The sequence below is a fragment of the Elephas maximus genome, chromosome 25 (assembly GCF_024166365.1).
Source record: "Elephas maximus indicus isolate mEleMax1 chromosome 25, mEleMax1 primary haplotype, whole genome shotgun sequence".
NCBI classification, from domain to species: Eukaryota; Metazoa; Chordata; class Mammalia; order Proboscidea; family Elephantidae; genus Elephas; species Elephas maximus.
In genome coordinates this window covers 57890922-57916943 of record NC_064843.1, presented here as the reverse complement: position 1 = coordinate 57916943, position 26022 = coordinate 57890922, and the positions used below count along the sequence as shown (strand labels likewise).

The 26022-nt window shown below is 44.5% G+C and overlaps 1 protein-coding gene across 1 annotated transcript in view; it reads right to left on the bottom strand.

Moving 5' to 3' along the window:
* Window positions 1-26022, bottom strand: part of PCSK2 (proprotein convertase subtilisin/kexin type 2) — a 326775-nt gene that overhangs the window by 57247 nt on the left and 243506 nt on the right. The window contains exons 6-8 of the mRNA XM_049869771.1: window positions 25777-25853; window positions 9824-9912; window positions 530-705 (exon numbers count right to left, since the gene is read on the bottom strand). Of these exons, the coding sequence (XP_049725728.1) occupies window positions 530-705; window positions 9824-9912; window positions 25777-25853 (342 nt within the window). The remainder of the gene's footprint in view (window positions 1-529; window positions 706-9823; window positions 9913-25776; window positions 25854-26022) is intronic.

The following is a 26022-nucleotide window of genomic DNA, read 5'->3' as shown; positions in this document are numbered from 1 at the left end:
CCCCACGAATGCAGAGCCCTAGAGCGGACACCCACTCTCTTGCGAGGCTGTGCTTTGCCACAGCCTTGGACGTGGAATGTCTTTCTGGTCCTCGACTTAATGAGATCCTGTCTGAATGCTTCCCATCGCATTCTGACCACAAGAAACCCTGTTAGTTGAGTTGCCTGGACCTCTGTTCCTGCCACACAGAGACAAGCTGGAATGCTCTGTCATCTAACAGTCCATCCAGAGCGTTGTCCTGTGAGGAAACAGTGTCGTTGTCTTCAGAAAATGAATCACCACTCTGCCTTTCTACTCATTGTTATGTATTGAATTATATCCCCTAAAGTGACCCTGTACCCTTCATAGGCACCTCTTCCAGTAAGTCTCTTGAATGTCTAATCTTGTCTTGGTGTCTATTTCTTGGAAGGACCCAAACTAACATGCAGAGTAACAGCCCGCCTCTGCCGCCTGCCTGCCCCTCCATCTATCCATTGTACTGTCTGTCACCCATGTCTCCCACCTGCAAGTGGACCAGAAACACCTTTACCTTGTTCACACCATCAGCCATCGCCTGGAGAGTGAGCTCCCGGGGCCCATCCACCGTCTTCCCGTTGTCTGTGGGGCCCCAGCTGGCGCTGTAGATGTCGATTAGCTGCGGCATGTGGCTGATGGACGAGGCCTCAATGATGTCAGTCATAAAGGGCTGGTCCAGCATCCGGATACCTGCAGACATGTGTGAGCACAGAAACACTGGTTTTTGGTACCACTATTTATGAGACAGCAGCGTTGGACTAGTGCAAGTCCTGGGTGTGGTTGGAAGGCATTGTGATCACTGGGTCCCTGGGAGGCATGCTACGTAGGGTGACACCACAGAGGGTCAAGAAGCAGGTACAGCCCATCCTACTTGCTCCTATTTGGGACCCACCTACACCTTTCCTAATGTAACTATTGGGAGAAAGCTGTATTCACCTAGCAAACATCACCGGAATTCCTCATGGGGAGAGACCATCTCTGTGAAGAGATTCCTTGATGCCCCTGTTTCTAAGTGGAAGCTCAGCCTCCAGAAACTGGGTGTCGACATGGGTAGGGTGTCAGAGAAGAAATAAAGCTACTGTCCATGACAGGTATTTGATATTTTAGGAGAAATGCCAGAGGAAGAGGCAAGGTGCTGGGAAAACAGGAACTCCAAGGAGTGTTGTGGCTGAGAAGGGGCTTTGGGGAGGACAGAAATGTTGAACGGGCTATCCTAAAATAAATTAGTAATGGGGAGTGTGATACAGCTCCCTTTCTTTCTTCTCTATGACATCTTTGTAAAGTTTGTGTTAGTCTCTGGTGTCCTGAAGGAGTGACTTCTAACTGGGAATTTGAAAAAGAGCAGAGTTCTGCAGTCCAGGTTTGTGTGGGCATGGAGAGACAGGGCAGGAGTGCCCTCCGTTTCTGGCTGCCATTGCCCATGGGCACCATGGTTCATGTCTCCTCTGGCTGTCCATGGAAGGCCACTCCAGGATCAACTCAGCAGCAACCACTGGGACGAGCGTTCTCCATCACTACCCTCAGAGCATCCCTCTTTGGTTCTTATCTCTACAGGGCTGTGTAATAAGGGGTGTGTCAATCTGAGGCACTGTTCCATGGCAAGAAGTCTATCCATGGGGATCATGGGATGGAGGGGCTGGATCCCACAACACACTCAGACACCTGGACCCTGGTGCTCCTTGCTTGTCACGCTTGGTCTAAGGGCATTATTTCACAGGCATCTCTTTTAAACATGGTGTGGAAATCAATTCAATTAAGGGCAGCTTCCTTCTTGCAGGGCACATGAGGTTGACATGAATGTGCTCTCTAAGTGTGTCCTACTTTCAGATCTCAGCAGGCCCAGGGCTTCTCATAGACCAGCCCTGTGCATGGATTGAAATTTTCCCCAGTGCTCACCCTTCTCCTGACTAATTCCTGCCTGTTCAGTAGGCATTTCCCCTGGGAAATCTTGCCTAATCCAGCTGTCTCTCTCTCTTTGTACCTCACACTTCTGTGTTCCCAGCTTCTAATTTCTCTTACGACTGCTTATTTGTGTTTCATACGCCACCGTTAGCAAGGTCTTTGGTGCAGGGGATGGGTTAGTTCCCATATCCCTGGGTGTCAGCATCATACTTTTTGTTTATTTTAAGCTTGATGAATATTTGGTGAATACATGCAAGGTGTGATCGCGTAATATAGTTGTGTTTCTGTCTAACAGAAGGGACAGGTAATAGCAGGTCTAGATTTTCCATCCTCTACAATTAATCCATAAATCAGGTCACTGTTTTTGGCAAACCAGAAGACATCCAATTATCAGTTAACATTCTTTCCCTTGGAGGAAGCTTATTCAGAATAAGCGTGATCTTTGGTTGGAAATTTCCAGAATCTAAGTTTTATGGTTCATTTTATAAGGAGGTAGGAAGTGAAAGACCCCACATTTTGCTCTTGTTCCCCCTACATTTTATTTATTTTAAAAATTTACTCAACAAAGGTGGTCAAAAGGCCACAGAATAAACCGAAGAGCACAGCCTCTTCTTGTGCTAAGTCATGCCACCTCCAGGGTGGGAGCATGGGAGACAGCAGGTGTTCACTTGCCCATGGGGAGGAAACTCATATGGTCTTGAACTCTACTGTAGTGTCCAGATGACCGGGACCGAACAACCCACCTCGATGGGAAGGTGAGAGAAATTCATCCCAAAGTAGGGCTTGATTCTCACATTGGCACAACGCTGACATGTGATTCACCCAAATGCTGCTGCCTGGGCCCTCTCTCACAGACTTTGTCCCTCTGCCTCTTGCCCTCTTCCTAGTGTCCCCCTCTGCCCTGCCCGAGAACATGGGAACTCGGGCGTATCAACCTCCTGGCTGCTTCAGCATTAGGAGCACGGGGCCACAGCTTGAGAGCAAGGTTCTTATTCACACTGGGGGTGGGGGCAAGGCTCTCTGTCCTTTTAATCTCATTAAGCTCAGGAGGAACGAGGCATGCGTTCATCAAGTGAGATAAGAGTATTCATTTTGCAAGTTACTGCACCATCAGCAGCCAAGACACAGGCTCCGGGGACCCCAGGGTTTTAGGGAGGGCCTCGCCTCTGCTCCTGCCTGCTCTGAAAGCCTGATTACCTTGAGCTTCTGCGGGGGAGGGTGGAGAGGAGGAAAGACAGAGGAGACAGCATGGCAGAGGGAGAGAGGGCAGACGAGCGAGTGGAGTCAGTGTTTTCACTCTTGGGAAATGCTCTACTGGCTGATGTGACTCAGTGGGTAATCACTCCTTAAGATAAGAGCCCTGGTGGCACAGTGGTTAAAGCGCTTGGCTGTGGACCGAAAGGTCGGTGGTTCAAACCCACCAGCTGCTCCTAGGGGAAAGATGTGGCAGCCTGCTTCTGTAAAGATTACAGCCTTGGAAACCCTGTGGGACAGTTCTACTCTGACCTGCAGGGTCGCCATGAGTCAGAATCGACTCGACGGCAATAGGTTTGGTTTGGGTTTTCCCTAGGTAGGCCTGAACACCAGCTAATGACCTTTGGGAACTCTGGGTCCCTTTCTCCATTAGTTTAGAGCTGGAGCCCTACTGTCTGTGTACAGCCTGATCTGCTGCTAGCGCTGGTGGCTGGGAAGATTTGAGTGAAATCCTTCTGTCTCAAAAAGCATCCTTGAACAAAAAGCTCCTGTTACAAAAAGTACCCTTGTACCCGACGCCAGTACATCTGCACACAAACCTCAGTGTCGGCCAGCTGTCACCTGTGTGCCCATTGATACTAGTCCTGAAGGGTAAGGAGCAAAGTTGTGCTCATCCAGGTCCTAAGGGTCTGAAAATTCGTGTTCATCATTGTGCTAATGGTAATTTTCAATGTTTTAGTGTCAACTCATGGAAATCTTATAAGATTTATTGCCCAAGTATATGAAATTTACTTAATTAACCCAGAGAAATTTCAGGGTTTTTTGACAACGGTCAATGGTGTGGTTTTCAAATGTCTTTTAGAAATCTGATCAAAGGTGCTGTAACGCAGAAGCACTGGGGGATTGCTTCGGTTTAACAAGGAAGCCGAGTAAAGCCCCACACATGGCATCATCTCACCCTGGGGGAGCTCTTTGAAGGCCCTTAAGTGTTGGACTGTGGGGTTCCCCTCAGGGGCTTGCTGCCCCACCTTGTTACTCTCTGCCATCTCACTTTGTTTCCTTCAAACCACAACTCATTATCTGAAATTATTTTCATATTTGCTCATGATCCATATGGCCTACTTGACTGTGCTGTACAAGGGCAGGGGCCGGGCAGCTGGTTCAGCACCTATTCCACCACCTGGAGCAGGACTGGCCGAGGTACGCCCCCTGCAACAGTCATGTTGATTGGTGACTGGACTGAAGGCAGGAGGTGGCAAGTCCCCAAAGTCTTAGTGCAGTTTTAATAATTTCAGAAATATAAATTTGACAAACTGACAAAATACTCCATTGGAAAGGCTTATTGTTTATATTTGTCACACATTTATTTGGCTTTGTGCTTTTGAAATCTACATTTGTTATTTCAATGTTTTGTTTGGTTGAAAATGTCAAACATTGATTGAACAGCGAAAAATAAGAAAAGAACTGTATTATCTTCTTAAGGAGTTACTTGAATTTTTTTCCAAGTCAGAAATTTAAAAATTTTCTTCAAAATTTATAAAACTAAATAAGGAGATAAAACAATATAAATAATTAAACTCTTGAATACTCATTTCTAAAAAGTTATTAAAGCCCCGTGACTGCATTAAGACTTTTGGGACATGCCTGTTGTCCTGACGACATGGCACTGAGCAGCTACTCTTCGGCAGCTAAATGAATTAGAAGTTTTCCTTCCTCCCTATCTTGCCTGCTATCTAGAAGAGCTGGTAATAACTGTGTCCATGAAAACGGGCAACCAAAACAGCAGTACTAGGATCAGGGAAATCAAAGAGAGAGCTCATCTTAAAGAAGACATTTCTCACAGTCAGTCACATCCAAAGGCAGAACAGACTTCGTTGGAAGGGAGTGAGTTTCCTGTCACTGGAGGCATTCCTCGTTGGATTCAGGTCATATCAGGAGGGCCGGAGAAGAGGGCTTTCAAGCATTTTAGCGCAGTAGTCAAGGGGCAAAGTCCTGAGGCTGCTCTGTACTGGGTGCTAAATTGTTCCACCACTTACTAGCTGTGTGGCCTCCAAATTTCAGTTTCTTTTTCTGTAAAATAGGACTGATTTAAAAAAAACATGCTACACATTACAGTAAAATATGTAACATATTACAGTACAATATGTAACATATATTAAAAAACCAAACCAAACCCAGTGCCGTCAAGTCGATTACGACTCATAGCAACCCTATAGGACAGAGTAGAGCTGCCCCACAGAGTTTCCAGGGAGTGCCTGGTGGATTTGAACTGCCAATCCTTTGGTTAGCAGCCATAGCACTTAACTACTATGCCACCAGGGTTTCCGTAACATATATACGTATATCTAATATATATTTGGAAACCCTGGTGGCATAGTGGTTAAGTCCTATGGCTGCTAACCAAAAGGCCGGCAGTTCAGATCAACCAGGTGCTCCTTGGAAACTCTGTGGGGCAGTTCTACTCTGTCCTATAGGGTCACTATGAGTCAGAATCAATTTGTTGGCAGCGGGTTTAGTTTTTTTGGTTTATATCTAATATGGAGCCAAGGTGGGGCAGTGGTTAAGAGCTCAGCTGCTAACCAAAAGTCGGCAGTTGGAATCCAATCTAGTGGGGATATCTAATATATGTATTAGATATATACCCATAAAACCCATTGCTGTCAAGTCGATTTAGACTCATAGTGACCCTATAGGACAGAATAGAACTGACCCAAAGAGTTTCCAAGGAGCGCCTGGTGGATGTGAACTGCCGACCTTTTGGTTAGGAGCTGTAGCTCAGCTATCAGGTATAAAATACATAATAATGTATCATAGGGTTGTAAATAGGGTTGAATGAGTAAAGGTTTTGCATTGTGCCTGACACACAGAATCAATAGATGTTAGTTATTCTTATTACTACTGTTATCGTTGCTATCATTTTGCAAGTATCAGTGTGTGTTTGAGCTAAAGGATATTTAGGGCTCCATTTGCAGCCCAAGATTTTGAGATTCTGTTGGAAAAGGCGGAAAGATGAGCCCCTGGAAAATTCACACACTATACTTTCACTGCCTGAATGACATGTGGCCCTGCAGCTCCATCTGCCTACAGCAGTCTGGGGTGGGTGTGCAGGGGAGTCACCAGCCTGTCTGGGCCCTGGGGTAGCTCACACTGATATGGTTGGTGGTGCTGGCCCTTAGGAAGCTCCCACAGTGCCCATGAGAGAGGGAAGGAAGAGATGAGAAGGCCCAGGTCTCACTGGAGCTGATTTGATAGGCAAGAAGTTGCAAAGGTGAGGTGGGGCCAGTTTTTGTTTCTTGGGTAGAAATTCTACCCCCTTTGGGTCTTTAGATCATCATGGCCTTAATCCTTCAATTCCATTCACCCACCCATTCTGTCTTTCATTCAACAAGTCATCTCGTCTGCTTATTAATGGGTGTATTCGTTGACTCTTCCTTCTCTTTATTTCTTCATTGCTTGATTTCTGTCATTCAGCAAATAGGGTTTGAGTAGCCCCTGTGTTCAAGGTGCTGAGGTAAGAGTAAACAGACATGGTCCCTGCCCTGTGGAGACTGCTATATGCTGAGGGAGAAAAATACCAATCAAGTAATCCCTTAGAAGAATTTGTAATAACCAGCAGTAGTTAGGGCTGGGGAGGAAAAATTCAGCGTGCTTTACAAAATGAGCACATAAATGAGGAGACTGGTCTGAAAGGTGAAGTTGGAGGAAGTAATGGGGGAGCGGAGAGCTGAGGGATGGAAAGCAGATAGCCAGGTGAAGGGTAGGGGGTTATCCTGGGTGAAGGGGAGAGCATATACACATGTCCAGTGGAAGGACAAGCGTGGCTACACTCGCCACAGGTGCTGGGGGGCTTTATCTAAATTACATTTACTCAAAGACTGGCCCGTGTATGTGGGAACTTCAAATGCAATAAAGGTGTACCACAAATCAAAGGACAGGATAGAGTGTTGAGCAGATGGAAATGGGAACATTGGTTCACCATTTGGAGAAAAAGAAAACATGATCCCATCACATACCACGGTGGGATTCAGACGGGCAAATGACCTCATGTGAAAGTCTGGGAGAAGGTATTTGCAGTGACTCAGATTGACAAGGGGCTAGTAGCTAGGATATATGAAGAACGCCTGCAAATCAACAAGAAAAAGACAGAAGCCCCAACTGAAAAATAGGCAAGTTTGCGAACAGGCAGTTTATAGAAGAGGAATCCCCACAGGCTAAGAAGCAGATGAAAAAATGATCAACGTTCTTTTTTCCCCTTCAAATAACTCATTTTATAATCTAATTTTAATTTTTATTTCTCTTTCTGGACCAAGACTTGACAGCACTTTAATCTTTATTTTGAAGAGAGACAGTGCCTCTTTTAACCAATCACCCAGCACCTTGAGACCTCCAGAGACTAGCAATAATCCGGATTGGCCAGCAGGTGGTGCTCTAGGCCTCTCTAGCTCAGCGCTGGAAAGACTGGAAGGGGCTGGTATTTGTGGGGTTCATTTTTAGCGAATCATTTAAAACCATCCAACTATTGGAATTGACAGCAACAGTCAACGGAATGTCCCCCTTAAATCTGTAAGGTGGAAGAACCCGAAACGAGAGCTTCCCGGGCCCTTAAGCAGGTAAAACCAGCATGCGTGGTACCTAAGAGCAAGGCTGGGCTAAGCTGGTGGAAAAGGGAGAAACTCTCTGTGTGACCAGGGCATGCATCCCACATGGGCCGTTCCTGAGTTTCTGAACCTCAGAGCCTTGACGTGAAGCATCAGGCTGTGTTCGCTTTGAGATGCGGAGGCAGGCTGGGGGCGGGGTGGGGGAGCAGTCAGCAGAGAGCCAGGTGCGATGGCTCAGCCCGTTCTCTGGCCACCGAGCAGCAGCGCCATGTTTCTTTGGCGGGGACCTTCTCTGGCCTAGCGAATTCCCCTCAGGCCAAGCAGTGGCTGACTGAGTGCACCAGGGTGTTAATGGCCTAGGAGCCACTCCAAACCAACAAGGGATGGGAGTTGGTGGGTAAACCCCCCAGTCTCCTCCCCTTTGAGTGGGAGAACTCTGAGGGGTCTTCCCACGGTCTCTCAGAGGGTCCTCTGCAGGACCAAGTCCCAGTTGTCTGCAAGAGCAACCCAGCTTATCAACACACTCTGTCGGCTTCCCTCCCTTCACTGTTTTCCTTCCCCACTCCCTCACTCTGGATTCCTGGGACCACCTCCCAAACCAACTGCTTGCACCCTAATCCTTGTCTCAGGGTTTGCTTTTGAAGGAATCCAGGCTAAGAGAGCAGGAGGATTAGGCAGACTTGATGAGCAGCTCAGATGTTTGCACAGTGCAAACAAAGAGAGAAAAAAACAGAAGCCGCAGATGGGTAAGGCCCCCTAATGAACCTCCAGAAAGCCAAGAGCTGCTTCAAAGTCCTAACTTTTTTAAGCAACCCTTCTACACATCCTTTTGTTAAAAAACCCAGCTACTTCGGGCATGCAGACCCTTCTGCATTTCTCAGGTGCTTCCAGTTCTGCTTGTGAATAGAGACCCCACCTCACCTCAGATACTACCACAGGTGGGAGCCTGGCGTATCAAACATTAACCCAGTGATAGTGTTTCTCCTCAGCCCATAATGGCTCCTGACATTTCAATGCCAGCATTTTGGTTGCTCATAAAGTCCAGAGAGCTGAAACCTGAGGGGGCAAAGCTGGTCTATTTACATTGCAGAACCTTCCAGATGTATTCTTTTGTGCAACTCAGCACCCAGTGTTGGCAAGCCTCTTAGCAAGCAGTGTTGAGAAAGGCGGATGGCTGGTTTGTACAGGTTGCCTTGCTTTATTTAGATCTCTGGAAATGCAGGTGTCAACTTGAAGTATGTTTATGGTTCTATTAAATCGCCAGGGAAAAAAATATCAAGACTGTTGAAAAAAAGAAAACTAAGGTTGAGTGACTCAGCCTGATAAATTAAGGACCAGTTTGATGCAAAACTTGGAATGAACCAGGAGTCATTCCATTCTGGGCATTTTGTTGACGTCTTAATAACCTCTTTTGCTCTCTCTTTGGAAGGAGTGTGTTTTGAAATGTCCAGCAACCTATCACCCCCATGTCTAAAGCCCCTATAAAGGGGAAATTGTTAGATATCATACTCATAGGAACTTTAGAAAAAGGTTCTAGTTGGAAAATATTCCCTTATACAATATTTTGAAGGGCTCTGAGCATGTTTACAAATAATTTGTAAAGAAATATTATACATATTCTACCATTTTATACATTTGAGTCTCATTAAAAAGTTACTGATACTGACACAGAAGAGTACAGTCTGTACGATTCCATTTGTAAAAACTTCCAAACCTGGCAACAACCCATTTTTGCTGCTAGAAAACGGTTGTGGCTATCCTTGTATGGAAGGGTAATACTTGGGAGGGGACATGAGGGTGGCTTTTGGGGTGCTGGTAATGTTTTGTTTTTTGATCTAGGTGCTGGTCAGTTTGTGAAAATTCATTGAACTGTGTGCTTATGATCTGTGCACTTGCCTGTATTTACATTAAATTTAATTAAAAGAGTTAAAAATTTGTTGATATTGTGGTGCAGATTAAAAAAAAAATTCACTCTTGCTAATCCAAGAGTCCCAGCTCTTCTGCCCCAGTGGATATTTTTGCGGGGGCCCTGGCCAGGCTGGAGACCAGCGGATGTGGCCTACCGGTGCTGGTTTCCCAGCATGACACTTAAAGTTCGGCCTGGGACAGCTTACCTGCGACCTTGGAGTTGTATGCCACCCCGACCCCACAGATATTGTTGTTGGCTGCAGCAGACACTTCCCCTGCACATCGGGTCCCGTGGCTGTGGAGAAAAGTAAAGTCAGGTTGTGGAGACGGCATCACAAGAGTTTGGAGAAGTTTCTTTAACCTAGTTGCCATTGAGTTGACTTGATTCATGGTGAGCCCACGCGTGTCAGAGTAATCTATACTCCACAGGGTTTTCAGAACTAAATTGCCAGCCCTTTCTCCTAAGGTACCTCTGGGTGGGTTCGAACCTCCAACCTTTGTGTATTAGCACTACCCAGGGACTCTGGAGGAGGTTTTTTAGATTGTATCCATTGGAAGCAATTTGGTTCTTTTCAATGGTTCTGCCAGCAATGAGCTAGCACGTGGCCCACCCAATTTGCTCTGGGTTCCGTCTATATATCCCAACTTCCTGTTTGTTCCCCACAGCTGCCCTCTTGACCTTAGGTTGTTTCTCCCATAAAGAGGCTTCTCAGAATATGAACCTTAAGATTTGATCTTTACTTTAAAATTCTAAGTATCTTGCTGCAGAAAATACAGTTACAGGTTTCCTGTGAAAACAACACATGTTGTAAGAGAGGTTTGTGCTTGTTGGAACTGGTCTCATTTGTTTGAAGTGCTGGAACTACGGTCTGGTGCTATTTCCAAGACTGGTTCAGTATTTTGGGGTGTGATGCTGCCTGTCGGTAATGGGATGGTGGTTATTTGCCCTTTTGGGTCATAGTCTCCTTTGAGGGCATATTGAATGCTATAGGTTCCCACCTTTCTCCAGTGGGGAAAAGTATATGTTGGCAATAATTTGCATTAAGAACCCCAGGCATTAGATGATCTTTTCAAGGCTTGCTCAGCCTTATGATTCTGAGCAAGGCCTTCTTAGGGCTCATGTACTAAACAGAATGTTCTTTGCAACAGACACAGTAATCTTATTAAATTTCTTTTTTTTTTTTCTTCTCCCCTCCTTTATACCAGGAGGTTCCAAACAGTTCCTTCTTCTCTGTACATATTTCCCCTCCCCTTGAATTGGCCTTGCTTTGACCAATAGGACACAGCAGAAGGATGCTGGGCCAACTCGTAAGAGGCCTGGCAGCTTCCACTTTCATTCCCATGGGTTGCAGGTGCTGTAAAGGAACTTAGGCTGGCCCTCAAGTGAGAAGCGCCACGTGGCCATGGAGTGGTCCCACATCCTCCAGGTGTTCTGACCACCTGAGATGGGGCACCAGACCTCAGTGTGAGGGAGGACATCCCGCATCCCCCAGCCCAGCCCAGCCACCCAGTCAACAGCATGTGGGATAGAGACAGGTTGCCCCTGCTGAGCCCTACCCAAATTACAGGATTGTGAGCAAATCGGTGTTTGCCCTTTTTTAAGCCACTGAGGTTTAAGGTGGTTTCTTAATTAAGCGGCAATAGAGAACAGAAATAAGCTAAACTCTAAATCAATCAAAATACTGTGTTTTAAGCCCTAAACAGTACCAAAGATGTGGACAATTCGAATGATACCAGTCATTTCAAAACTACCTGCCCCAACCCTGCAAAGTCCATTTCCTTAAAGTCTACTGAGAAACCGAAGTCCGATGGGATGGTGTGGGCACAGCCTTCCGCAGGGCCAGGGCAGTGAGGGCACCTTCCTGCCCTCTGTTCAAGCTGGGTGAAGGAGCTTATCTGTCGCTTATCTGAGAAAAGGTTGATTTCTGCAGTGCTGGCTAGAGTACTGCTACGCACATTCTCTCGGATGCTATTGCGTCAGCTCTTAAAAAAAAAAATCACATGAAAAATTGTTGCACATTTTTCTTTCTCTATATGAGTGAAAGTCAATCCTGCCTCCATAAAGGCTATATGTCTCATGGGCTCAAAATTCCCTCTGGAACACGGCTGAAATCTGTATACTGTGTAGAAGTTAACCTCGTAGCTGCTGCGGAGATTGGGCCCCTGTGTATGCGGATCTGGGGAAACTTAAAGTGTTCAGCAAACCATTGTTGGCTTGTCTTGAAGGGCTCCGAAAACCACGTTTGAGGTTTTTGAGAAGGTGCTCACTATGGTTTTACTAGATGAGGCAGCCTGTCATGGGTGTGGCTTTTGTGGCTATCTTCTTATTCCCAAAGCTGAAAAAAAAAAAGCTAAATAAAATACTGTATAAAATGGCACTGACATCCACCACACTGATTTATATACACATACGGTAAATGTGTGTAAGTATATATTTGTACTTACATACACTTCTATACAGGGGACAGTGGTGGCTCAGCGGTAGAATTCCCGCCTTCCACATAGGAGACCCAAGTTCAATTCCCAGCCAGTGCACCCCATGTGCAGCTACCACCCATCTGTCAGTGGAGGCTCATGGGTTGCCATGACGCTGAAGAGGTTTCAGCGGAGCTTCCAGACTAAGACGGACTAGGAAGAAAGCCTGGTGATCTACTTCCAAGAAGTCAGGCAATGAAAAACCCTGTGGATCACAATGAACCAATCCCATTGTGCATGGGGTCACCATGAAAACCCATTGCCGTCAAGTTACTTCTGACTCATAGCGACCTTATAGGACACAGTAGACCTTATAGGACAGAGTAGAACTGCCCCATTGGGTTTCCAAGGAGCAGCTGGTGGATTCAAACTGTGCACCTTTATGGTTAGCAGCCGTAGCTCGCCGTAGCTCTTAACCGCTGCACCACCAGGGTTCCGGGTCACCATGAGCTGGGGCCAACTGAATGGCAGCAAACAACAATGAAACACATATATTTATAAATATACACCTACAGTTTTATATCATATATAGAAGAAGAATTGACGTCTTTGAATTGTGGTATTGGCAAAGAATATTGAATATACCATGGACTGCCAAAAGAACGAACAAATCTGTCTTAGAAGAAGTACAACCAGAATGCTCCTTAGAAGCAAGGGTGGTGAGACTGTGTCTTACATACTTTGGACATGTTGTCTGGAGTGATCAGTCCCTGGAGAAGGACATCATGCTTGGTAAAGTACAGGGTGAGCAGAATAGAGGAAGACCATCAAAGAAATGAATTGACACAGTGGTTGCAACAATGGACTGAAGCATAACAATGATTATGAACATGGTGAAGGACTGGGCAGTGTTTCGTTCTGTTGTGCATAGGGTCACGATAAGTCAGAATTGACTCGATGGCACCTAACAACAATAACATACTTATATATGCAGTGTATATGTGCATATGTTATATATCTAAATACATACTAATATAAATACATATTATATACAAAGCACACACATATACACACACACACATATACTTTAATGAACCCTGATTAAATTTGGCTGGCTTGCTTGCTGTTTAGCTCATGCTCAACAAATAAATGTTTAATAAAAAATTAAAAATCAACCCCATGACTAATTCGGCTGAGCACTAGTTTCCTTATTATGTCATAATCAGCCCTGGCAAGATCTCCCTTCTAAGACCGATATCTGTGAAGCCACAGGCATACTAACTAGCCCTCTTGTGTGTGGAGCCCTGCTTTAGGTGGGGAAGAAGAGCAATGTGCCATTTATTGGGCAGGTTTTCCGAGACCAGGTACTGTGCTTGGTGCTTTGCTTGCCTCATGCCCTTTAATCCTCACGAGAGGGCTGTGAGCAGACACTGCTGCTCGCATTTCACAGATACCAAAGCTGAGTCTCAAAGTGGCAAAGTGCTTGCCCAAAGGCACACAGTGAGAAAGTGGCTGAGCCAGGTCTGTGACCAATGCTCAACTCCTGAACCCTTCCACCATCTTCCCAAGGAGGCAATAAGTCCATCTCTGTCCCAAAGCTGCTTACTAAAGGCTGGTGGACTAAATGGCATGAAAAAATGAAGGACTTTGAACAAAGCTTCCAGACCCTTAATTTTGGCCTTTAAGTGGGGAACTTAATGCCAGGGACTACCCAGAGGAACATATGGGAAGAAACATTTCATTGCTAAATTAGCCAACGCTAATGAATTACAAGCAATGGATGAGGGTTTTCTGAAATTGTTCATGACACTATGTCTTTTCACAGCCCTGACCTTCGTATGCTGTTTCCACAGCCTTGAACACCTTCCCCGCTCTCCTGCTGGCAGCCTTCCTCATGGTCTCAGGCAGAGACTCACCACCCTGAATGTGAGGAAAATCTTTCTGAATCCATTTTTATGTGGTCGCTTCACTTTCTCAACAACTTTCAGTACGTCAGGAGGGGAAATAGCTGTAGCAGGTAAGGAAGGAACCTCTGCTGCTTGCTCAGCAGAAGGTCAACGGAAGGCAAGTGGCAGGAGGGCGGGTAAGTTGCGTTGCAGAAATGTCCGCAATCTACCACCCTTTCCTGGGTCTTTGCCCTTGGTAACGCAAATTTCTATTTCCCACTTCACCTTCCCATGAAGAAATAATATTTATTTCCTTGCCCCCTGAATCTGGGCTGGCCTTGTTACATGCTTTGGCCAAAATGTGGCAAAAGTGATGAGCCTTGGCCTCAAGAGGTCTTGAAACCCTGCCTGGGCCCCATGTGAACAAGCCTGGGACAGCCTACTGGATGATGAAAGACATACAACCCAGTTATGTCTGTCATCCCAGCCAATAGCCATTCACACTCCAGACATGTGAGTGAGGCCATCCTAAACCAGTGAGCCCCAGCCAACCTGCCAGCACACCATGGATGCATGGGACATGGCTGAGCCTGGGCCGGATCAGCAAAACTGTCCAGCTGACTGATAAACAATAATCAATGCTTATTGTTTTCAGCTACTAAGTTCTGGGGTGGTTTGTTGTGCAGCATTTTTGTGGCAACAGATAACTTATACAATTGATAAACTAGGCTAGAGGTTTGGTTAACATGTAGGGGCTTGGGGTCCCAATCTGTATTCAACTAGATTGTTATGGGGACTGAAGGGGGCCTACCCTGAAGCAGCCTGAAATGGCTACTGGGGTGTCCAAGTGAAAACCTGAGGCCCTACCCCCAACCCTGCCATCTCTAGAGACACAGCCAGTTTGGCAGGTCCTAGTCATAATCCCTAGCACCCATCTGTCAGTTTGTTGCGCTGTGGTGGCTTGCCTGTTGCTATGATGCTGGAAGATATTTCACTGGTATTTCAAATACCAGCAGGGTCACCAATGGTGGACAGGCTTCAGTGAAGCTTCTGGACTAAGACAGACTAGAAAGAGAGGTCTGGGGATCTACTTCTGAAAATTAGTCAATAAAAACCCTATGGAGCTAATGCTGGAAGATAAGCCTCCGGCGCTGATTAAGGGTAGGGTCGCACAGACAATTTAAGTGCTGTCAATAAATTGTACACCTGCAAAAAGTTGAGTCGGCAAAAGTTGTGTGAGAGATATACTGTATTTTTGTGCAAATATGCGTGCTTTCTGTGTTTGTTTACCAACTGCTCCCTCCCCACCATGAGGTACTTTCACAAGAGCCACTATGCCAATTTTTTTCACATGTAAAAAAATTTTTTTTAATGTTAAAAAATTAGCATAGCATACTTAGGAAAATACCTTGTGGGGGAAAGGGAGCGGTTGGCAAACGAACATAGAAGGTGCGTGTTGTTTGCATAAAAATCCAGTATTTACAAAAATGAAAAAAAAAAAAAAATTAGCTGCTGAGGCTGCTTATATACAACCAAACACCTGAGAGGATTTAGTTCTTTGGTTGGGAGGTTTGGGGTCGTGGTTTCATGGGACATCCCAGTTAATTGGCCTAATAACGTGTTTAGTGCTTCTGTTCTACCTCTGTGGGGCCCTGGTGGCACAATGGTTAAGAGTTTGGCTGCTAACCAAAAGGTTGGCAGTTTGAATCCACCAGCCCCTCCTTGGAAACCCAATAGGGCAGTTCTACTCTGTTGTATAGGGTTGCTATGAGTCAGAATTGACTTATAGGCAATAGGTTTTTTTTTTTTTGTTGTTGTTCTACCTCCGAGTTTGTTGCATAGTGCTTGGGGTCTTGAAAGCTTGAAAGTGGCCATTCGAGGCACAAAAATTGGTCTTTATTTGCCTGGAGCAACAGAGGAAGAAGGAGAGTCAGGAATAGGAGGAGGATATGGAATGTGCGGCTAACTGCCTCCATGAACAACTGCCTCCTTGGCCGTGAGACCAGAAGAACTGGATAGTGCCTGGCTACCATTGCTGAACATTTTGATCAAAGATTCTGTAGAAGAATTCTGATCAAAAAGGGGAAAATGCAGAACAGAATTTCAAATGCTCACGGACTCCAGACTTTCTGGAGCCATGGAAACTGAATGAACCCTAAAAATGTTGTCCTGAGATGATCTTTAAACCTTAAACCAAAAATATCCCCTGAAGTCTTCTTAAAACCAAGCAACAGTTTACTTTAACTAGTAAAGAATATTGATAGATTCTATTAAAAAAAGAAAAAAAATTTTTTTTTTTTATAGAGTGGGAAGGACCAGCCCTTGGAGAAGGACATCATACTCGGTAAAGTAGAGGGTCACCAAAAGAGAGGAAAACCCTCAATGAGATGGATTGACACAGTGGCTACAACAATAGGCTCAAACATAGCAATGATTATGAGGATGGTGCAGGACCAGGCAGTGTTTCGTTCTGTTGTACATGAGGTCACTATGACTTGGAACTGATTCGACAGCACCTAACAACAATAGTAAAGATTGTATGTCTTGAGCATTGTGCTCTTTTAAGATCTGTCTATAGGGAATCGAATTGACAACTCCAAAGATTAGATAGGAAACTTAGGGGGTGGTGAGTTTATGTTAAAGGGGAGGAACAACTCAGAAAGGGAGGGTGAGAATGGTTGCACAACTTGAAGAATGTAATCATTGTCACTGAATTTTACATGTTGAAATTATTGGAGTATAGTCTCAACAACAACAAATAAAATAAAAATTTATAATACATAAGTGAAATAAATGAGTTTCAAGGGTGTCACAAATACTAAAAAGATGTGACTGGGATGAGTGTAAAGCAGTACTTGATAAGAAGAAAAAAATGGTGCCTGGTTTACTTGTATCATCTCCTGCCCTCCCTAGGTTCATGCAGTTTGTATGCTGGATTTAACATACTTGCTTTGAGGGTGGTATGTGGACAGCGTTCTGTTAGGGTGACTGGGCCTGGCTGACTCTTCAGTGTTTCTATCTTGGTTCATGATATTTAAAATTATTATTGAAAAAGTTTTGAAATTATGAAATTTTAGAGCTAAAATTCAGAGATTACCTAGCTAGTTTGGCATCAGCCATGTTTGGTGGCTAATGTCCAGCGTGTTAAACTTTGTGGTCTCAAGAGGCTGCTGGTTTAGGTAGATGAGCATGTGAAAACCCCTTGGGCTGCTGGCAAGTACCCAATACTTTCTGGACAAGTGAGGAGGCTCCCCATTTTTCTGAGGCTAGGCTTCTTAATTTTCCTAATCGACCTTGCCTCATGCATATAAAGTGTTGTTGGATAGAACTCTTTTGGTCAGCAATGCAGAAACACAGGCACTAGATTCTTGCCAGGAAGTTTAAGGCTACCATTATCTGTTGTTGTCAGGTGCCCTTGAGTCGGTTCTGACTCATAGCGACCCTATGTACTACAGAACCAAACACTCCCAGTCCTGCACCATGTTCACAATCATTGTTATGCCTGAGTCCATTGTTGCAGCCACTGTGTTAATCCATCTCGTTCAGGGTCTTCCTCTTTTTTGCTGACCCTCTACTTTACCAAGCATGATGTCCTTCTCTAGGGACTGATCCCTCCTGATAACATGTCTGAAGTATGTAAGATGTAGTCTTGCCATCCTTGCTTCTAAGAAGCTGGTTGTACTTCTTCCAAGACTTATTTGTTCACTCTTTTGGCAGTCCATGGTATATTCAATATTCTTTGCCAATACCACAATTCAAAGGCATCAATTCTTCTTCGATTTTCTTTATTCATTGTTATCTAGTTTCTGTCAAGAGCTCAGATGACAGTATGGATGTCTGAGGAAGATGGGTGAATGACCTGGCCACCCATTTGATCCCTTTGGTATAAGTTCTCCTAGTTTTCTATCTAGTTGGAGAATCCTTGAGTTAGCTCCCTGTAGAAATCTCTTCACTGAATTTCATGATTACATTAGCTGCCATTTATGGAGTGCCTGCCATGTGCCATGCTTTGTACCAAATGCTGTATATATACACATAGCTAATTCCTAACATAAAACCAAAAAACCAAACCCACTGCCATTGAGTCGATTCCTACTCACAGCAACCCTATAGGACAGAGTAGAACTGCCCTGTAGAGTTTCCAAGGAGCGCCTGGTAGATTTGAACCGCTGACCTTTTGGTTAGCAGCCGTACCAGTTAACCACTATACCACCAGGGTTTCCAAATCCCTAATATGGAGTTCCAAAAAATCCAGGGCGTCAGCTCCAGGGGAAGGCTTTCTCACTCTGTTGGCTCTGGAGGAAGGTCCTTGCCCTCAATCTTCCCCTGGTCAAGGAGCTTCTCAGGCGCAGGGATCCTGGGTCCAAATGATGTTCTCTCCTCCTGGCACTGATTTCTTGGTGGTATGAGGTCCCCAATTCTCTGCTTGCTTCCCTTTCCTTTCATTTCTTGAGAGATAAAAGGTGGTGCAGGCCACACCCCAGGGAAAATCCTTTTACATTGGATCAGGGATATGGCCAGAGCAAGGGTGTTACATCTCACCCTAATCACCTTTAACCACAGGCAGAGATTATGATTTATAACACATAGGAAAATCACAAAATGGAGGGCAACCACACATGGCCTAACCAAGTTGACACATATTTTTGGGGGACACAATTCAATCTATTACACCAAATAGCCAACCAACGAAATAAACAGGCCCGTTGATTCTGACTCATGGCGACCTAGTGATCATAATAATAAAAAAAAAAGGACAATTTTGTGGTATTTCTCCAATGGCCTGCAATAGTTAACAAAATTAAACTCTGTTGGATTTCACTGTGCTTTGGTGTGAATGCAAGAAAGCATTGGTTTCGAGCAGCAACGTTGGTTGCTGCTAATATTGCCTAAGAGGTAGTCTCAAAGGTCACATGAAAAGAAGTTAGATTAGGTCTTTGAAAGCAGTTGGAATTTTATTATCCAGGAGGTGATTTCAGAATTAGTCCACAAAGATGGAAAGGAACGATGCTCATCTATTTTTAAACAATAAAGTGTCATGGGGGCAAAGAATTAGCTTACATCAGTGTGAAAACTGACAACCAGAAAGGGCAATTTTTCTCACATGTTCTTTGGCCTGTTGCTTAGAGTTCTTCAAAATGAAATATGTCTTTTAATAAGGGGGAAAAAAAGCTAGTCATGGAAAATCTTTCTTATTCAAAAACGATCGATAGCATTTAATGAATTTTTTTTTTTTAGCAGTCAAATTCCACCACCTAAAGATGATTGCTCTGCTGCAACCATTTTACCCTTCCCTCCCCCCACGTTGGTTGCTGGAGTAATAAGTGTCTTCTCTCTTCATGAATTTATAGTAAACTTTTTGCAGCCCAGAATGGCGTAGAATTCAAAATCCCTGACTCTTCAGGGCTTAATAGATAGAGCGTGCTCCAGCCTGTGATGCCCCATAAATATAGCTGATGGCATGGAGGACGTTTCTGTGCAAACATCTGTCAAAGTAACGCTACGCAAGAGGGATTTTTTATGTACAACTGCACAGTAATGGAATACAGACCTGCAATGCATCACCTAACATTGACCTAAAACCTAGCAGGGCTGGGAGCTTATTGACAAAACCAGGACTATAAACCTTGAGAGAAGCAAGCATCCCTAAAATGGACAGATGTCAAGGCCACTCAACTTCTCAGCATGGCTACAGAGGTAGGCCACACATCCGTCAACCAGCCAATCGATGTTTATTGAGTGCTGGCAAGGAAAACAATGTGAAGTTGGGTCCCAATGCCTCACAGCAAAACCGTTATATCTGTTTTGCACGTTATTGATGCTCATTAGCTGTGTATTATTTTATATCTTTTGCAATTTGGGTCATTATTATTATTATTTTGTTTGGCCATCTGCATTTCTCTGATCACAAGTTAGGAGGAAATGATACTCTTTGCAAATTTCTCAACTGTGTTGCAGAAACTCCATGTAATTATTAAATGGTTCACAGTAGAATAAATATACTTGCTCTGCTTAATAAGGAATAATCCTACAAAATTAAATAAAGCACAGGGCAAGAAATGCTAATAGCCATAGTCCCCAAAGCAGCTCTGCATATGTATGAAGTTTGCTTTCAAAAAGAGTCTTTGGCTTAGAGTCTTAAATATGTTCTTCTTAAAGAAGAGTAGACTTGAAGGAAAACAAGTTAATTAGCATGTATAGAGGATTAAGGGAGTGATATGATGGTTTAAGGAGTCAAGAAAGCCCAGGAGGGATACACTGCCGCTGAGCTCACTTTCTCAGCCAAGGGGAGCATTTTAGGTGCTTGACTGAGGGTGTCCTCCTAGTGCATTTCATTGTCTACTTTCCACGGCAATGAGAAAGCCCTGACGGCGTGCCGGCTGCCTTTCCCTGTGCAGGAATTGCTTCTGTGTTCCAGCTGGCCTTTGTGGCGGACAGTGTGACTGGGATAGTCAAGGACAACGAGCTCACTGCTGGACAATGTCAGTCCCTTGTTGGTTGTTCTGTACATGAGCATCTCTCAAGAGTTCTGAGTCTGCTGAATAGAGAGGGGATACTGGATTTGGTGCCCATGCCAAGAAGGGAAAACCTGGCAACACTGTGGCATGCCTCAGTGGCCCACGGCTGGCAAGAGGCTCACGCTGGCCCAGTAGCAGACCCTGAGCCAGCCAAGGGCAAGTTCTGGGCCAGTGGCATCACTAGGGTTGGTGGCACCCCGGCCTCCCACTGCCATGGACCTCCTCTTGTACCAGACCATACAGAATCCTTAATGTTTTTTGTACTAATGTTACTTGTAGATCATAATTCCTGTATATCACCCCTTTTTCTTTAATCACTACTTCATTCTCAAAAAAGTTATTGATATAGGTTCACAAATACTAATTGCCACAATATTGTCACTAATCCCTTGAAATCCCCCGTTGCCACAGAGTCCGCTCCAACTCATAGCGTCCATATAGGACAGAGTAGAACTGCCCCATAGGGTTTCCAAGGAGCGCCTGGTGGTTTCGAACCACAGACCTTTTGGTTGGCAGCCATAGCTCTTAAGCACTATGGCACCAGGGTTTCCATTGTCGCTAAAACACCAGAACATTTGACGAAAATCAGCGACAATAAAAACACCAGCAGCAACAAAGACAACAGTGCCTGCTTGTAGTGTGTGCGGAGGAAACCACGTGATTCGAAGCGTCGTTGTAATTGGGTAATAACGACTGCTTCCAATAGGAGTGCATTAAAAAAAAAAAAAAAAAAAAACCCAAACCCTGTGCCATCGAGTTGATTCCGACTCATAGCGACCCCATAGGACAGAGTAGAAGCGCCCCATAGAGTTTCCAAGGAGCGCCAGGTGGATTCGAACTGCCGACCCTTTGATTAGCAGCCGTAGCACTTAACCACTATGCCACCAGGGTTTCCAGGAGCGCATTGGAAAGTTCAAAAAATAGGTTAGCATAGAACTTAGTCTTGTAGGTATATCGGTACATGTAAGCTAGGCTTACGAATTATGTTTTTGTTGTTAGAACTAACTACAGGGATATAATTTTATAGACAGTCATTTTGGTGTCACCCCCCCCCCCATGGTGTCACTCGGTGTGGTCCACCCCCCCCCTCCGGGGGATGCCGTTGTGCTGGGCTCGAGGCCAGCACCTCTCGGTACCGATGTTCCTGGAGCGTGAGAGAATGATCTTCCTACAGGCTACAGTTCCAAACCTTTGATGCCCCACCTCTTCCAAAAGACTTCTTAGAATGCTGCCTTCTTGCACCAGTCTCTCTGACTCCCAGAGCAGCTCTCCAGGCTATGTCCTGAACACGTCCTGCACCTCCCGGCCTCCCTGTCTTTGTCGAAATTGTACTCTTGCCCCAGAATACACTGATCAGCCTTCTCCCAACTCTATCTATCACCTTCATTCAAATCCTGGACCAAATGTCACCTCTTCAAGGAAGTCTTCCATTTTTTCCAGCCAGAGATACTTTCACCTGTTCTCCCAGTACCTTTATTACAGAGCCAGTGCACCGACGGCAGTGGCCAGAAACATAGGTTATGGAGTCCACTCACGGCCTTCAAATCCTGCCTCCAGTGGTTACTAGCTGTGTGACCTTGGGCAAGATACTTAACCTCTCTGTACTTCAGTTTCCAAAATGAAGATGATTACAATGATAATACCTATTTCAGAGGGTTGTTATGAGAACTAACCAAAAAACCAAACCAAACCCACTGCTGTCGAGTCGATTCCGACTCATAGCGACCCTAACTAGTTCAGTTAAAAATGCAAAGCACTTAAACAGCACTTTAAACATAGTAACGGCACAATATGTGCCAGCTATCCATGTTATTTTTTTGATCCTTGTTATTTTAGCCTTGGCTACATTTAGCGTTGCAGTGATTGGGGCATCTGTTGCCACACGGCATGGTGTTGCAAGCTCCTCAGAAACAGGGTGGCCACATTTGCCTTGCCATCACCCCTGGCACCTGGCAGAGTGCACTGTGACACCCTATTTGCCAATGGGTGCAGATGCGTAAGGCACATCCCAATTCTATAGGAAATCATTTTGGCAAAAATGTTTTTCTTATCCATGTACTGATCATGGCTCAAAGTGAACATGTAAAGAAAACCATTATGTTTTTCATGTAAATACAGCCTCCTGGTGCTCGATAGGGAATCATCAGAGTTGGATACACAGGGGTTGCGTATGAGGTGCAGTATCACAGGGTCATAAAGGTGGGTGCTGATATCAGTGAGTCCCGATGCCAGAGTGTTGCAGGCAGGGCTCTTTGTGGGCGGCAGCTTTTACTGGAAAATGTGTTGGTGGTTGTTGTGTGCATCACGTTGTTCCTGACTTGTAGTGACTTTACAGGGCAGAGTAGACCTGCCCCGTGGGGTTGTGCCAGCAGCTGCTTTGGGAAATGTGGCAGTTGGTACTCAAAAGATCATTGCTTAGTTAAATCACATCAACACTAACTGTTTGATGGGGTGCTAAACTGAAGTCCCAGTTCTCTTTGTTATCTCTTTTTATGCCCTATGACTTTTAAAACTTATTATTACGGAGAATATCAAAGACATACAAAAGAGGAGTGAAAATCCCCTGTACCCATCCCCCGGCTTTACCAATGATTAACTCCTGACTAATTTTATTTCCTCTACATCCTGACCTATCCCCTTCCCTCCCTCCCCAAGCCCTAAATTAATTTGAAACAAATACCAGGCATGTATCGTTTCATCCTGGAGGTAATTTTTAACATATATATATCCTATATTCATGGGAGGGATATTCGATTCAAATTCTCTTTATGTCAAACAGGAATCATCTCCAGGACAGATCCCCAATCCTTCAGACAAAGGATTTTGCCAGTACCCATGGACTTGAACTTTGACCCCCCCGACCATAATCATTTACCATAGTAGTCATGCTTTGAGAATTCATGATTTGAACTGTGGTATAAACCAATTTTCGTAATAACAAGCAAAGGTGGATGGAATATTTAAAAATGACTTGAGTATGGGGGGAAAAAAAGCTCATTTATTGGTCATAGTGGACTATTTTTACTCATTCGCTCCCTAAAGTACGGGGATCATGCTTGCTTTAGTCACTATGACTGTGTCTCAGGCAATTGGACACTTGAGAAGTCTTACCAGTGACAAGACAAACTCATTTACACTAAGCACCCACCAAGACCTAATTAGAGATCTCTAGCCAGTTTAAAATTGTACTTTCGAGAACAGGTTTACCACTGACTCACCTTGGTTTCTTTCTTTTTGTGAAGATTATTCTTAAAGCACATAACACAGGAAGATTTGGTTGGGGAGGTTTTACTTGGGTTCAGAAAATGGGGAAGGAGAAAACTATTCCATCAGCTATATTTTTGTGCCTGGACCAATCCATCAATCAAAGATCAATTTAGTACCTACTAAGCTACAGAGATTGGAATCCTGGTGGTGCAGTGGTTGAGAGCTACAGCTGCTAACCGAAAGGTCTGCAGTAGGAATCCCCCAGCCGCCCCTTGAAAACCCTTTTGGGGCAGTTCTACCCTGCCCTATAGTGTCTCTATGAGTTGAAATCGACTCGACAGCAATGGGTTTGGGTTTTTTGCACAGGTATTGCTATTGCCCTTTCTGATACCTGTGCAGACAGTTGGTAATGATCTGAAGCCAAAACCCTGTCATGATTCTTCGTGACACAGTGTTCCAGACTTCCAGACTGCCATTGCACAATCTGTCTAACTCCTGCCTAGTGACATTCATTTGGTAACTTCATACTCCTGTGACTGGCATGGTTTATTTGCTCAGGGTATGCTAGGGTCCAGGGTTGTTTAAGTCAAGACGATAAGAGACACTTGGTGTCAAAAGCTCTCAGACCCTTCTTATATATCCTTACCCCGCGAACACACTCTTCCAGACATTGCATGATAATTTTCAGGCTGCAGATAAAATTGTCAAAGAGTGAACTGTGCCATTGGATCTCAGCAATGATCTTTTTAAAATGTTACACATTTGAATTGCATTTTCTTTTTTATTCTTTTTTTGTATTTTCTGTAATTGTCAAGTCCCACAGACCATGTGTGCTGTCTCCAGTCCAGACATTTTCAGGTCAACTGACTTACCACAAGGACAGCCTTAGCAACCTGGTCCACTGGGGACATGTCCCTGGCCACTCTTTGGGCATCATGCTTACTGTCTTTTATAATAAAAATGATACTTAAAAAATGGTACAAATTTGAATTTAGAAAGCTTTAGGAAGCTTGGTTTTGGGTTCATGTCTTGACTGTGACATATACTAATTGTTTGACCTGGGAAGTCACCTAACCTCCTGGAGCCTGTTTCCTTATGACCAAGCTGAGGAAGGCAACGCTTACTTCATCTACCACTTGGGTTGCCATGAGAAGCAAAAGAAATGGGTAAAGTGCTCCACAATAAAATATTTTTTTAAATGAAGCTGACCTGTTCTCATAAACCTCACCTAAGGACATCGATAATGGTGAAGCCCTAGGTTTAAAAATTACGGTATTCTTTGACTGAGCAAGCCACGCATCTTCATTTCTTGATATTATATGCAATCAACTACTTCAGCAAGATATTTACTTGGAGAAAAAGAGAGACAGTATTCAGGGTGATGCAAATGGTTAGTGCACTCAGCCACTAAGCAAAAGCTCGGAGGTTCAAGTCCACCCAGAGGTGCCTTGGGAGAAAACCCTGGCTGTCTACTTTCGAAAAATCAGCCATTGAAAACCCTGTGGAGCAGAGTTCTACTCTGACACACATGGGGTCACCAGGAAGCAGAATCGACTTAACGGCAACTAGTTACTGGTTTATCTGCACGTTTAGTAGCAAGACACACCAAAGAAAAACCTCATACCTTTGGATGGACCATTGGGGTATTTTATGTGGTGGGACCACTATCCCGAATGATAATTCAAGCCTCTGACAATCACCTTTACTGCTTTTTTGAAAGGGACTCTGTGAGCTGTTCGAAGGTTACAGCAGAAACACGTTTCAAAAACATACACACTGGCTCAGGGACAAAAGAGTTTTCTGCAATTGTTTCAACAGACCAAGTCAAATCAACATGTTTTAAATCACTTTGTAGTGGGCCGAGACAGGACTTATTATTTCTATTTTGTTTTATTTCTAACAGGCTAAAGCAGCAAATATTTCCTAGTTCCACCGAACAGGACAGTCAAAAGATAATTCTAGAAGAGCATGGTAATATTAAAATATCCAAGTATTTAGAGAGTGTAATCACTAAGAAGAAGAATAACAATATAGAGAAGGGGAGTTCATTTTGTTAGTGGTATTCAAGTCTTAAGAAAAAAACCCAAAGCAAAGCAAAACCTTAACACCTAAAGTTAAAGAGACTAAATTTACCTGTTAAACCAGTCGTCTGTGTACCGAGGATACGGGTAGGGGTCGTTGCTGCTGAAGTCATAACTTGCTTTGGCATTCTGAAAGATACAAGATGTCTCATTAGGTCAATAAAGCCAAAAAAACAGGCAAGAGAAAATGCTGCAAGACGTGGCACTTTATGTCCACAGCCCCTCCCTGGAGTCTGTGCTCGTGTGCTGAGCTGGCCACCCTTGAAAAGTCATGACAGAGCTGAAGTGTGTCCTTGGA